The sequence below is a fragment of the Eptesicus fuscus genome, chromosome 21 (assembly GCF_027574615.1).
Source record: "Eptesicus fuscus isolate TK198812 chromosome 21, DD_ASM_mEF_20220401, whole genome shotgun sequence".
NCBI classification, from domain to species: Eukaryota; Metazoa; Chordata; class Mammalia; order Chiroptera; family Vespertilionidae; genus Eptesicus; species Eptesicus fuscus.
Window position 1 is genome coordinate 47,807,797 of NC_072493.1, and position 13,883 is coordinate 47,821,679.

At 53.0% G+C, this 13,883-nt stretch overlaps 1 protein-coding gene and 1 pseudogene across 1 annotated transcript; both read left to right on the plus strand.

Annotated features, from left to right (window-relative positions):
• Positions 1-200: 200 nt before the first annotated feature.
• LOC129147615 (leukocyte immunoglobulin-like receptor subfamily A member 6) lies at positions 201-5,305 on the plus strand. The gene is given in 9 exon segments (XM_054710360.1): positions 201-234; positions 363-398; positions 577-861; positions 1,486-1,616; positions 1,618-1,789; positions 2,001-2,297; positions 2,545-2,847; positions 4,468-4,515; positions 4,665-5,305. Coding segments are annotated over 9 exon segments (1,443 nt in total). The 3' UTR covers positions 4,802-5,305.
• A 3,167-nt stretch (positions 5,306-8,472) lies between these two features.
• On the plus strand, positions 8,473-12,555 carry LOC103303375 (leukocyte immunoglobulin-like receptor subfamily A member 6; annotated as a pseudogene).
• The last annotated feature ends 1,328 nt before the right edge of the window (positions 12,556-13,883 follow it).

Here is a 13,883-nt window from a genome sequence, read left to right on the forward strand (position 1 = left end):
AGGCTCAGGGTCTAGTTCCTGCTTCACCATGAAAATGAGAGCCAGGCTGCTAGAGAGAGGCTGTGCCCTTGCCTGTGGGCTGTTGACGTGACAACCACGAGAGAGGAAGGGCCAGCCTCCCTGAGCCCACACCCTCTATGTCTGTCCAGAGGGCATCATTGTCTCCACCTGCACACCCCTGACGAAAGCAAGGAGACACCATGACCCCTACCCTCGTGGCTGTGCTCTGTTTTGGTGAGATGCGGGGGAGGGCGGGCGGTAGAGGAGTCCTGGTCTGTCAGAACCCAGGACTCTGGGGGCTCATGGGGAGGAGGGTGCTGCTCAGGGTTCAGGGCAAATCTCTCACAGGGACTCTCTTCCAGGGCTGAGTGTGGGCCTCAGGACCCCAGTGCAGGCAGGTGAGTCTGTCCCCAGATGTCCCAGGTCCCATTCCTCCCTGGGGACAAGGGTCCAGCCCAAGAGCAGCTGGGGATGGAGGAGAACAGTTCTGGCATGAGAGTTGGGGAGCATCTGGGACTGAAAGCTGAGGACTGAGGGTGAGAATGCCTTGTAGCCCTGACACTGGTTTCCTTCCAGGGCCCCTCCCCAAGCCCACCCTCTGGGCTGAGCCAGGCCCTGTGATCCCCTGGGGGAGCCCTGTGTCCATCTGGTGTCAGGGGACCCCAGGGGCTGAGAAGTACCGTCTGGATAAAGAGGGTAGCACAGCACCATGGGAAAGAGAAAAGCCACTGAAGCCCAAGGACACGGCTTACTTCTCCATCACACACATGACAGAGCGTGATGCAGGGAGATATCGCTGTTACTATCACAGCCGCACTAACTGGTCAGAGCGCAGTGACCCCCTGGAGCTGGTGGTGACAGGTGAGAGGACACTCAGGGGTCCCAGGCTCAGGCTCTGCCCTCAGGAAAGGGGTCTGCTCTCAGGGTGTCTCCCTCTCACAGCAGAGCCCAGGGGGACGTGAGGGAGGTCCGAGCCCCATTTTGTTATATCGTAAATCAGTGAGATAAACAGACAACGCCTTAATCAATAAGCCAAATTAATTTGGAGCCTTTATTACACTGGTGGTCACAGAGGAGTTGCCTATCAACGACTGAGCAAAACAATATGGAGGAAGCTTTCCCTTTATAGCCCCCTGGTCTCCTTGTCTCCTAAATATGAAGATTCCGGACCTTTAGCAAGCTTTTCTAAGGGCCTATGTGCTTAGCAGATATCTTGCAGGAAGCTTGTAGCCTTGAGCACAATTCAGATAACCAAAAGATACCTGGCATGGGAGTAACCAGGGACGCAGCAGAGTGGTTTGCAACTCAGATAATTGTGCCTATTTTCCCTATCATTCAAGCAACCGTGTTTACAGAAGCCAAGAATAGCAGGGTTAATTTAGAGAAAAAAGGACCATCTATGTTCAGTGGAAAATTTTAAACAGGAATTCTAACAACATGGGATGCCTATGGTTCAATTTAACATGCTGCCTCCTCCTCTCCTAGGAGTCTACAGCAAACCCAGCCTCTCAGCCCTGCCCAGCCCTGTTGTGACCTCAGGAGGGAACATGACCCTCCAGTGTGGCTCAGGGCAGAGATATCACAGGTTCATTCTGACTAAGGAAGGAGATCACAGGCTCTCCTGGACCCTGGGACTCACAGCCACAGCCCAGTGGGAAGTCCCAGGCCCTGTTCTCTGTGGGCCCCGTGACCCCCACTCACAGGTGGATGTTCAGATGCTATGGCTGTTACAGGAACAGGCCCCAGGTGTTCTCACAGCCCAGTGACCCTGTGGAACTCCTGGTTCCAGGTGAGTTCCATTATTATCTCACACATGGATTGAGGAACCAGACACATTATTGGCTACTTCCCTGGGAGGAGAGCCCCATGTGAGAGGGTGAAGGGAGTACAGGGGCTTCTGGGCCAGAGACACAGAGAGAGACAGTGAGACCTGGGGGCCAGGCCAGGAGAAGGGGTTTATGGGAGGAGCAGCCCCTGTAATTCATGTCTGGTCTCCCCAGGTGAGTCTGGGAAGCCCTCCCTCCTGAGCCAGCAGGGCCCCATCGTGGCCTCTGGACAGAGCCTGACCCTCCAGTGTCGCTCTGATGTCGGCTATGACAGATTCGCTCTGCACAAGGAGGGGGGATGGGACCTCCCCCAGAGCCTTGTCCTGCAGCCCCAGGCTGGGCTCTCTCAGGCCCACTTCCCCCTGGGCACTGTGAGCAGCTCCCACGGGGGCCGGTACAGATGCTACGGTGGATACAACTTGTCCTCTGAGTGGTCGGCCCCCAGCGACCCCCTGGACATCCTGGTGGCAGGTGAGGAGCCAGTGGGTTCAGTCAGGGACCACCCTCTGCACAGGCCCTGCTGGGGGTCTCAGGTGGTGAGGCAAGAATGGAAGTGCAGGCCCCAGGGAGGGGGAGTGACAGAGTTGGGGGTTGGGAGGGGAGAGGGGGAGACAAAGAGACACAGAGACAGAGAGGAGGGTCCTCAGAGAGAGGCCTGGTGACTCTCAGGGCAGAACAAGGTGGGCAGGCAGCCCTCACCCTCCCTCCCTCTCTCTAGGACAGCTGTCTGACAGACCCTCCCTCTCGGTGCAGCCAGGCCCCAGGGTGGCCTCAGGAGAGAACGTGACCCTGCTGTGTCAGTCACAGAGCCCGTGGGACACTCTACTTCTGTCCAAGGAGGGGGCAGCCGATCCCCCCTCTCGTCTGAGATCAGAGCACCGAGCTCAGCAGTTCCAGGCAGAGTTCTCCATGAGTCCTGTGACCTCAGCCCACGAGGGCACCTACAGGTGCTACAGCTCTGACAGCTCCTCCCCCTTCCTGCTGTCACTCCCCAGTGAGCCCCTGGCGCTCCTGGTCTCAGGTGAGGGGCCCCTGACCCTGTCTGCTGAGCTTTCAGCTCAGGGTCCTGTGGCCAGAAGAATTATGGGCTAAAAGGGAGGGAGGGGCTGTAGGGATGTTCCCCCAGAGATCCTCCCACTTAGCATCTCAGCTCCTCCTGGTTCCACTGAGAATCTGTGGGATTTTCAGTAAAATCCAGCAGCCCTGTGTAGTTCGCATGGAGCCTGGGTCTTTAAGCAGGTTGGACAGTGTGTGGAGTGGGAGAAGGAGAGGGCACTCAGGCCTGGCTTGTAACATAGGGACGATGGCTGGGCTGATGTGGGAACAGAGGCCGGGAGAGGTGGAAAGAGGACTGGGGATACTCCGTCAGCTGCTCATTTCCAGAGACCCTTGGATGGAAGCCCTCACCACACAGGTGAGGGCCCTGAGCCTTCTCAGAGCAGGACAGGTGGCTGCTCTGGCCAAGGTGGGACCTGCTGTGGGTGATGGTGCCGTCCCAACGCCTGACTGTAGTGAGAAGTGTCCCCACCTGTGGGCACCACTCTGCAAGGCCCTGTGCTCATCTGAGACTCAGGGGGACCAGGCAAAGCTTGTGAAGAACTAGGGGGTTCCTGCTCAGATTCTGTGCAATTCATGGCTGCCCTCTGCATTTTACGTCTTCATTGTGGAGAGTATTACAGATGTCCCTCCTCCCCTTTCTTCCCCTTTATAACCCTCTTCCAGCTGACTCCCTCGCTGCCCTTCCCAGGCCCTCACCGCACTATTCTCTGTGTCCATTGATAAGCATATATGCATACAAGTTCTTTGGTTAATCTCTTCTCACCCTCTCCTCTTTACCTCTGAGATTCCTCAGTCTATTCCGTGTTCCCATGCCTCCAGTTCTACATATCCATCGTCAGTTTATTTTGTTCGTCAGATTCCACATATGTGTGAGATCAGGTGATATTTGTCGTTCTTGACTGGCTAATTTGGGTTAGCATAATAATCTCCAGCATGTTTTGCACACAGCTCTCTATTATTGGTTTTGTTCTGAGAACTTTTGAGCAATAGTTATTTACGCATTTAAATTTTAGTTACAAGCATTCAGGAATTAAAAGAGGTAGTTCAACTCCAATTACCAAAGTTGCTTCAGGGGTGTTGTATTTGTGTTTTGTCTTTTACTACAGAACCATTTTTGTTAGTTTTTTTCATAAAATAACCCCCACACATAGCTGAAGAATTGCTCAAGTTGTACATAAATGCATGTCTGTATATTTGAGACCAACCCATGGAACCTGGACCCTCAGCTGTTGCATAAATATAAGCTTTTATACCCAGATGAGGTAGGTTCCATGGCTCAGAATCGCAAGGTGAGCAGAGAGATGCAAATAACACATTGCTTTCTGCCTTGAGCGACCATATTCCTCACCCATCCTGGCAAAGCCAAACTGTGTTTCAAAGTGACTCAGAAGCAAAGTCTAAACTCAGAAGTCCCAGGGAGACAGAAAGAATCCATGAGAGCAGCCAGGACCCTTCTCCATCAGAGAAAGGGTTCATGGAAGGACTGGTAGCAGTAAAGTCCTGAGAAAAGAGAGAGTGATGGGGACACTGGGCGTGGGTGTCATCAACTCCTCACACAGCCCCACTCCTTTCTGGTTCTCAGGAGCAGCCGACACCATCAGCCCCTCACAGAACAACTCAGACCCCACGAGTGGCGAGTAGGAGACACTCTCTGTTATGGGCTCAGCACAGAGGGTCATGTCCTGTCAAGGGGAGGGGGTGCCCTGAGTGGACATCCAGGGCCCAGGGGTGAGTTTGTCCTGCCCTGACCTCTGTCACCTATTTGCCCACAATTCCCAGCCTCCCACCCCCAAGACTACACTGTGGAGAACTTCATCCGGTTGGGCGTGGCTGGATTGGTCCTGGTGGCGCTTGGGGTGCTGCTCTATCAGGCTTGAAACAACCACAGAAGGACCCAGGATGCAGCCAGGACGTGAACATGGAGGGAACAATGCATGGTTCAGAGAGGGGGATCTTGGGAAGGTTCTGGAAAATAATGTGGGATATATCCTGAGGGACCTGTCTGTGGCTCCTTGCAGGTGGAGGAGTCATTGCTCATGTGCAGGGACAGATCAGGATCTCCTGCCATTGATCTGTGGTCCTTTCCCTGCGGACCACTGTGAGGCCTGTGATGGTTCTGACTTTCCCCATTTTGGTGAAATTAGCATTTATCCTACATGACAGGTACAGGTCCATAAATCCCTACACTTTCATGGAATACATTTTCCTTTATTTCTAACCACACGGACGTTCATATCTGTATGGAGTCCCCATCTACTGAGTCCAGAGCATTCTGTCTATTGTAATCCTTTTACAAGGTACACAATCCATCCTGCAAGAGGTAAACCCACAGGAGGTCCTAACGCCCTCTCTAGACTCCACACACCCCTCACCTGCCCTCCGAGGCCACCTGTGTGCTTTCTGCAGAAACCTCATCCCTTGGGATGGAGACCTGGTTGTTTGAAGGGGTTGCCTGGTCTGCGCTGCCTCTGAAACCCCCCATTGTCCAAAACACAGTGAAACACACAGACAATGTGTTACAGACGTGCTCCCTTTAAACCTATGTCCAGTTATTCCCCGATGGCACTTCAATAAATTTAATTTTTTAAAAAAACTTCTGATTCCTGGCATTTGACAATTTCTCTGGTATATATGTTTCATTCATGGCCAATGTCCAGTGCCCATGATGTTATTGTGGAGGGACCCACCCAGAATGGGTCAGGCTCAGGCTGTCCTGTAGTTTGTGGGTTCTTTAAAATTGTTAAAAAATACATATTTCTACTGATTTGAGAGAGGAAAGGAGAGGGAGAGATGGAAACCTCAGTGATGAGAGAGAATCATTGATCTCCTGCCTCCTGCAAGGCCCACACTGGGGATCCAGCCTGCAACAAGGGCAGGTGTACCGACAGGGTACTTAACTGTGACCTCCTGGTTCTTATGTCAATGCTCAACCATGGGCCACAGCAGTTGGTAGTGTGTGAGTTCTTGACTTCATGTAGGAAGGCCTTCACAACAGGGTCCAGGTGACGTTGAGAGCACATTTATTACAGCTGGGGACAGTGAAACACAGGAAGGGATTTTCTGACCACACAGAGCTGGGACCCTCTACTCTGATGACCCTTTGCTAGTCCCAGGCATCGGAGGCCACTCAGTTTGGTCCTATTTTCATTGTTGCTGGTGATTCTGATCCTGGGATCTTTTACTTCTCTTATTACTATACTAGAGGCCCGGTGCACGAAATTAGTGCCCGGGAGGTGGGGGTGGGAGCGTGCCCTCAGCCCAGCCTGCACCCTCTCCAATCCAGGACTCCTATGGGGATGTCCCACTGCTGGTTTAGGCCCAATCCCTGTAGGATAGGGCCTAAACCAGCAGTCAGATATCCCTCTCGCAATCCACAACCACTGGCTCCTAACCACTCACTTGCCTGCCTGCCTAATGGCCCCAGCTACCCTCCCCTGTCAGCCTGATCTCACCCCTAACTGCTCTCCCTTGCCAGCCTGATCTCCTCTAACTGCCTCTGCCTTGGCCCCCACCACCATGGCTTTCTCCAGAAGGAAGTTGGATGTCTGAAAGATGGCCATCCACCTTGTCTAATTAGCATATTACCCTTTTATTAGTGTAGATTATATAGGATTGCTTAAATGGGGGTGGGGAGCCTTTTTCAGCAGGAGGAGATGCTCTTGGCAGACAAAAATATGTAATCCCTATATCTGGACCGATACCCAGCCACATGCTCTATTCTGCCAAACCGGTCATTCAAAAATTGAACCACTTTCTTACACCTTACACCAAACAGCTGTTGCCCTTAAAACCTTTCCTGAGCCCCAACCTTAGGTTCTGCCTTTGCAGTTCACCCAGATTAGGTTCTGATTGGTCGGTTTCTATGGCAGTCAGCATCAAAAGCTCTGCCTTCTGGGCAGCCATTGGCTCCCCTGGGAAATCCAGAATGGCACTGACTTCACATTGGCGCCAGCCCTTCTGTCATGCCCCCAGTCCACTACCAGGTGTATCTCTGGACGCTCTGAGAAGCAGCACCTCAGGTGTGGGCTGGTGGCAATTTTGAATTCTCATCCCTGACCTAACCTTCGTACAGTGCGAGCTCCGTGAAGGCAAGCATTTGTCTTGTTCATTCTCAGTTCACTCACAGACTTTACCTGTGTCTGTGCATCTGTGCTGGCACCGCAGGGTGACCGGTCGAACGGTTGTTTCGGTTGTCACGGTCACTGCCCGTTTATATGTATAGATATAGAAGGATTGTGGGACATATTTCAGAAATATCGTAAGTAGCACTTCTGAGCATTAAGAGCAGATGCAGTTCTTGGGTGGGCTCATCCATTGTCCACGTTGACTGTGGAGTCAGATAACTTGATTCTCTCATGTGTCCACCCACCCATCTCCATCTGATCTGGGAATCAACAAGGATGGATCCATCCCATGGCCCGAGCACCACTGAACCCACAACCACTCTGAGGAGTTGGGGTTCAGTGGTGGCTGGATTGGTCCTGGTGGCGCTTGGGGTGCTGCTCTATCAGGCTTGAAACAACCACAGGATGCAGAACCCAGGATGCAGCCAGGACATGAACATTGAGGGAACAATGCATGGTTCAGAGAGGGGGATCTTGGGAAGGTTCTGGAAGATAATGTGGGATAATGTGGAAGATAATGTGGGGTATATAATACCGTCTGGGCTGAGCCAGGTTCTGTGATCCCCTGGGGGAGCCCAGTGACCATCTGGTGTCAAGGGACCCGAGGGACTGAGAAGTACCTTCTGGATAAGGAGGGAAGCCCCGTGCCCTGGGACAGAGGGAATAATAACAACATATTGCAGATGGGGAAACTGAGGCTCAGAGATTGAATGTTACTGCTCATAGGCAACAGGGCCATGGATGATGGAGGAAAATTTAAATAAGAATGAACGTTGTCACCAACCCTACTGACCACTCACTGTCCTCGAAGCTGAGGACCAGAGGCCAGGATCACAGGATGGGGCACAGCTCTGCCCCAGAATCAAGGTCCTGAGGAGGCAGGAGTGAGTCATAATCTTGCTCCCAGGAAGGAGAGGGTGGCTGCTGTGGCAAGAAAAAGGAGAAGGTCATGAGGGGCCCGTGAGACACAGAAAGCCCACACTCAGGGCCAGGAGAAGAGTTGGTTTTGCTTCCCTTATCTCCCCGCTTTTCCCTCTGTGCTCATTGTCACAGGGACATCGCCCTGAGCTAGAAAGTGAGAGGGTGAGCTTGTCTCTGCAGATCTGAGCTCTGCAGGCTACAGGGACCCAAGTTTTCCTGAAAAGTCTCCAGGGCCAGGTGTCACTGTCCACAGGGAGGTGCTGATGGATGGGCTGAGGATGAAGGAGACCCCATCGGGGAGGACGTGCCCTGGGTCACCTCACCTGCAAGGGGCTTCTCTGGAAGGCCCTGGTGTATTTCCTGCTTTGTCATAGAAACAACAGCCAGGCTACCAGGGAGATGTTGTTCCCCTTCCTGGGGGCTGGTGACGTGGCCACCACGAGAGAGGGAGGGCCAGCTTCCCAGTGTGCACACCCCATGTGCCTGCTCTGACAGAACCATCGTCTCCGTTTACACACCCCACATCCGAGTGAGGATATACCATGACCACCACCCTCATTGCTGTGCTTTTTATTGGTGAGATTTCAAGGGAGAGGGGAACCCTGCTCTGTCAGGATCCCCAAGACTCAGAAGGCTCTTGGGGAGGAGGGTGCTGCTCAGGATTGAGGGGCAAATCTCTCACAGGGACTCTCTTCCAGGGCTGAGTGTGGAGCTCCAGAACCAAGTCACAGCAGGTGAGATGGTCTCCAGGTGTCCCAGGTCCCTCTCACTGGGGACAAGGGGATACAGCCTGTGCATCTGGGTTGGACAACAGTGGTTCTGGGTTAATGGATGGGGGGCATCTAGAAATGTGGGGGTGGGTAATACCTTCTAACCCAGCCTCTGGATTCCTTTCAGGGACCCTCCCCAAACCTACCGTCTGGGCTGAGCCAGGTTCTGTGATCTCCTGGGGGAGTCCTGTGACCATCTGGTGTCAGGGGACCCGAGGGACTGAGAAGTACCTTCTGGATAAGGAGGGAAGCCCAGTGCCCTGGGACAGAGGGAATCCATTGGTGCCTGGGGACAAGGCCAAGTTCTCCATCACACACATGACAGAGCTACAGGCAGGGACATATCGCTGTTCCTATCTCAGCCCTGATGGCTGGTCAGAGCGTAGTGACCCCCTGGAGCTGGTGGTGACAGGTGAGAGGACACTCAGGGGTCCCAGTCTCAAGCTCTGCCCTCAGGAAGGGGGTCTCTCTCTCACAGCCAGCCCTTGGGGACATGAGGGTGGTGTGAGCCCATTTAACATCATGCCTCCTCCTCTCCTAGGATTTTACAGCAGACCCCATCTCTCAGTCCTGCCCGGCCCTGTCGTGACCTCAGGAGGGAACGTCACCCTCCACTGTGGCTCATGGGAGAGATTTGACAGGTTCATTCTGACTAAGGAAGGAGATCACAGGCTCTCCTGGGCCCTGGACTCACAGCCACACCCCAGAGGATGGTCACAGTCCCCTTTCCCTGTGGGCCCCGTGACCCCCATTCACAAGTGGACGTTCAGATGCTATGGCTGTTACAGAAATAGCCCCCATTTGTGGTCACCACCCAGTTTTTCCCTGGAGCTCCTGGTCCCAGGTAAGGCCCATTATGGTCTCATCCATGCAGGAAGGGACCTCATACATTATTTGCACCTTTGCTGTGAGGAGAGTCCAATGTGAGAGGTTGAGGTGAGTGCATCACAGGGGGTCCTGGGCCAGACAGAGAAAGACAGTGAGACCTGGGGGCCAGCCCAGGAGAAGGGGTTAATGGGAGGAGCAGCCCCTGTAATTCATGTCTGGTCTCCCCAGGTGAGTCTGGGAAGCCCTCCCTCCTGAGCCAGCAGGGCCCCATCGTGGCCTCTGGACAGAGCCTGACCCTCCAGTGTCGCTCTGATGTCGGCTATGACAGATTTGTTCTGTCCAAGGAGGAGGGATGGGACCTCCCCCAGACCTTTGTCCTGTAGCCCCAGGCTGGGCTCTCTCAGGCCCACTCCCCCTGGTCACAGTGAGCAGCTCCCACGGGGGCCGGTACCGATGCTACGGTGGATACAACCTCTCCTCTGAGTGGTCTGACCCCACTGACCCTCTGAACATGCTCGTGGCAGGTGAGGAGCCAGTGGGTTCAGTCAGGGGCCCAGACTCTGCACAGGCCCTACTGGGGGTCTCAGGTGATTAGGCCAGAATGACAATGCAGAGCTACAGTGCAGGAGAGAGACACAGAGAGGCAGGGGTGGGAGGGGAGAGGGGGAGACTCAGAGAAACAGAGACAGACAGAGAGGAGGGTCCTCAGAGAGAGGCCTGGTGACTCTCAGGCGAGAACAAGGTGGGCAGGCAGCCCTCACCCTCCCTCCCTCTCTCTAGGACAGCTGCATGACAAACCCTCCCTCTCGGTGCAGCCAGGCCCCAGAGTGGCCTCAGGAGAGAATGTGACCCTGCGGTGTCAGTCACAGAGCCCGACGGACACTTTCCTTCTGTCCAAGGAGGGGGCTTCCGGTCCTCCCCTGCGTCTTCCATCAAAGCACGGAGCTCAGCAGTTCCAGGCAGAGTTCTCCATGAGTCCTGTGGCCTCTGCCCACAGTGGCACCTACAGGTGCTACAGCTCACGCAGCTCCTCTCCCTTCCTGCTGTCACTCCCCAGTGATCCCTTGGAGCTCCTGGTCTCAGGTGAGGGGCCCCTGACCCTATCTGCTAACTGTCAGCCCTAGGTCCCGTCCCCAGAAGAATTAAGGGATGAAAGGGAATGAGGGCCTCTAGGTATGTTCACCCAGATCCTCCCACTTAGCATCTCAACTTTCCCTGGTTCCACACAGAATCTGTGGGAATTTTAATAAAATCCAGCAGCCCTGCATAGTTCGTATGGGGCCTGGGTCTCTAAGCAGGCTGGAGAGTGTGTGGAGTGGGAGATGAAGAGGGGGCTGCATTTGGTGGCCAGGCCTGGCTTGTAGCACAGGGACAATGGCTGGGGTCTTGGGAAAGGAGAGGCCGGAAGAGGTGGAGAGAGGACGGGGGACACTCCCTCGGCTGCTCACTTCCAGAGCCCCTTGGGTGGAATCCCTCACCACACAGGTGGGGCCCCTGAGCCTTCTCAGAGCAGGACAGGTGGATGCCCAGGCCAAGGTGGGACCTGCTGTGGGTGATGGTGTCTTCCCTACTGGACACCCTGCTGGAGTGAGCAGTGTTCCCACACATGTGCACCACTCTGCAAGGCCCTGTGCTCACCTGAGACTCAGGGGGAGCATGGAGAGCTCATGAGAAACTAGGGTGTCTGCCCAGACTCTGTGCAATTCATGGCTGCTCTCTGCATTTTAAGTCTTTATTGTTGAGAAGAGTATGACCGATGTCCCTTCCCCTTTCTTTCCCCTATATAACCCTCCTCCAGCTGGTTCCCTCCCTGCTCTCCCCAGGCCCTCACCACACTATTCTCTGTGTCCAGGGGTATGCATGTATGCACACAAGTTCTTTGGTTAATCTCTTCCACTTGTCCTCTTTACCTCTGAGATTCATCAGTCTGTTCCGTGCTCCCATGCCTCTGGTTCTATTTTATCCATCACTTTATTTTGTTCATTAGATTCCACGTATTAGTGAGATCAGGAGATATATGTCGTTCTTGACTGGCTTAATTCGCTTAGCATAATTATCTCTGGCATGTTTTGCACACAACTCTCTACTATTGCTTTTGTTCTGAGAACTTCTGAGCAATAGTTACTCACACATTTAAATTTTAGTTACAAACTAAAATTAGGAATTAAAAGAGGTAATTCAACTCATATTACCAAAGATGCTTCAAGGGTGTTGTGTTTTGTTTTTTACTACAGAACCATTTTTTTTCAGTTTTATTCATAAAATTGCCCCCACACATAGCTGAAGAATTGCTCAAGTTCTACATAAATGCATGTTTGTATATCTGAGATGAACCCATGGATCCTGGGTCCTCAGCTAGTGCATAAATATAAGCTCTTATACCCAGATGAGGTAGCTTCAATGGGTCAGAATCCTACAATGAGCAGAGATTGAAATAACACGTTGTTTTCTGCCATGAGCGACCATATTTTTTCTCAATCTGTAATTATCAAGGCAAAGCCAAGCTGTGTTTCAAGGTGACTCAGAAGCAAAGTCTAAACTCAAAAGGCCCAGGGAGACAGAAAGAATCCAGGAATGCAGCCAGGACCCTTCTCCAGCAGAGAAAAGGGTTCATGGAGGGACTGGTAGCAGTTAGGTCATGATAAAGGAGAGAGTGATGGGGACCCTGGGCGTGAGTGTCATCAACTCCTCACACAGCCCCACTCCTCTCTGGTTCTCAGGAGCAGCCGACACTATCAGCCCCTCACAGAACAACTCAGACCCCACGAGTGGTGAGTAGGAGACACTCTCAGTTATGGGCTCAGCACCCATGTTCATGTCCTGTCAAGGGGAGGGGGTGCCCTGGGTGGGACATCCAGGGTCCTGGGTGAGTTTGTCCTGCCCTGACCTCTGTGACCTCTTTTCCCACAATCCCCAGGCTCCCAACCCCAAGACTACACTGTGGAGAATTCCATCCGGTTGGGTGTGGCTGGATTGGTCCTGGTGGTGCTGGGGGTGCTGCTCTATCAGGCCTGAAACAGCCAATGATGGTCCCAGGATGCAGCCAGGATGTGATCACTGAGGGAACAATGCAACTTTCAGAGAGGGGGAGCCTTGGGAGTGAATCTCATGTGCCCAGAAGGTTCTGGAAGATAATGTGGGTTATACACCGAGGGACCTGTCTGCGGCTCCTTGCAGGTGGAGGAGTCATCGCTCATGTGCAGGGTCAAGGTCTAGACCTCCTGCCCTTGAACTGTGGTCCTTTCCCTCCTGACTACTGTGAGGCCTGTGACTGGTTCTGACTCTCCCCATTTTGGTGAAATTAGCATTTATCCCACATGGCAGGCATGGGCCCACACCTCCCTACACTTTCATGGAATATGTTTTCCTTTATTGCTATTTACACGGACCTTCATGTTTGTATGGGGTCCCCATCTCCTGAGTCCTGAGCATGCTGTGTATTATAATCAGTCTACAAGGTGCACAATCCATCCTGTAATAGGTAAACCCACAGGAGGTCCTAACGCCCTCTCTGGACTCCATATGCCCCTCTCTGGCCATTGGATGCCACCAATGTGCTTTGTAAAGAAACCTCACTCATTGGAATCAAGACCTTGTTGTTTGAAGGGGTCACCTAGTCTGTGCTGTCTCTGAAACCCCCACTGTCCAAAACACAGTGAAACACCAGACCATGTGTTACAGACGTGCACCCTTGAAAACGATTTCCTGTTATTCACTGAAGGCATGCCAATAAACTTAATTTTAAAGACACTGATTTTTGGAATTTGCCGTTTCTCTATTAGATATGTCCCCTTCGTGGCCAACATGAAGCACACAAGTTCTCTTTTATGGATTGACTGTGGTACCTAATCCTATCTAATAAAAGGGTAATATGCAAATTGACCCTAATGATGGAAAAACCATAGTGACCGCTTGACCAGTCACTATGAGGCACACTGACCACCTCTCGGTCCCTTTCCCTGGCTGTATGCTCCAATCCCCGATGGCGAATGGGGAACCAGAGGTGGGTGGCGGTGGGGGCTGGGGCTGGCTTCTGTCAGCAGGGGAGGGTGTCCTTGATCACAGGCCAGGCCTAGGGATCCTACCTGTGCATGAATTTCATGCACTGGGCCTCTAGTTCTGAAATATCATAAGTAGCATTTCTGAGCATTAAGAGCAGATGGGGGCTCTTGGGTGGGCACATCCATTGTCTATGTTAACTGAGGAGTGAGATACCTTGATCCTCTCATGTGTCCACCCACCCGTCTTCATCCGATCTGGGAATCAACAAGGACGGACCCCTCCCATGGTCCAGGCACCACTGAACCCACAACCACTCTGAGGAATTGAGTTCATAACAACATGCTGCAGGTGGG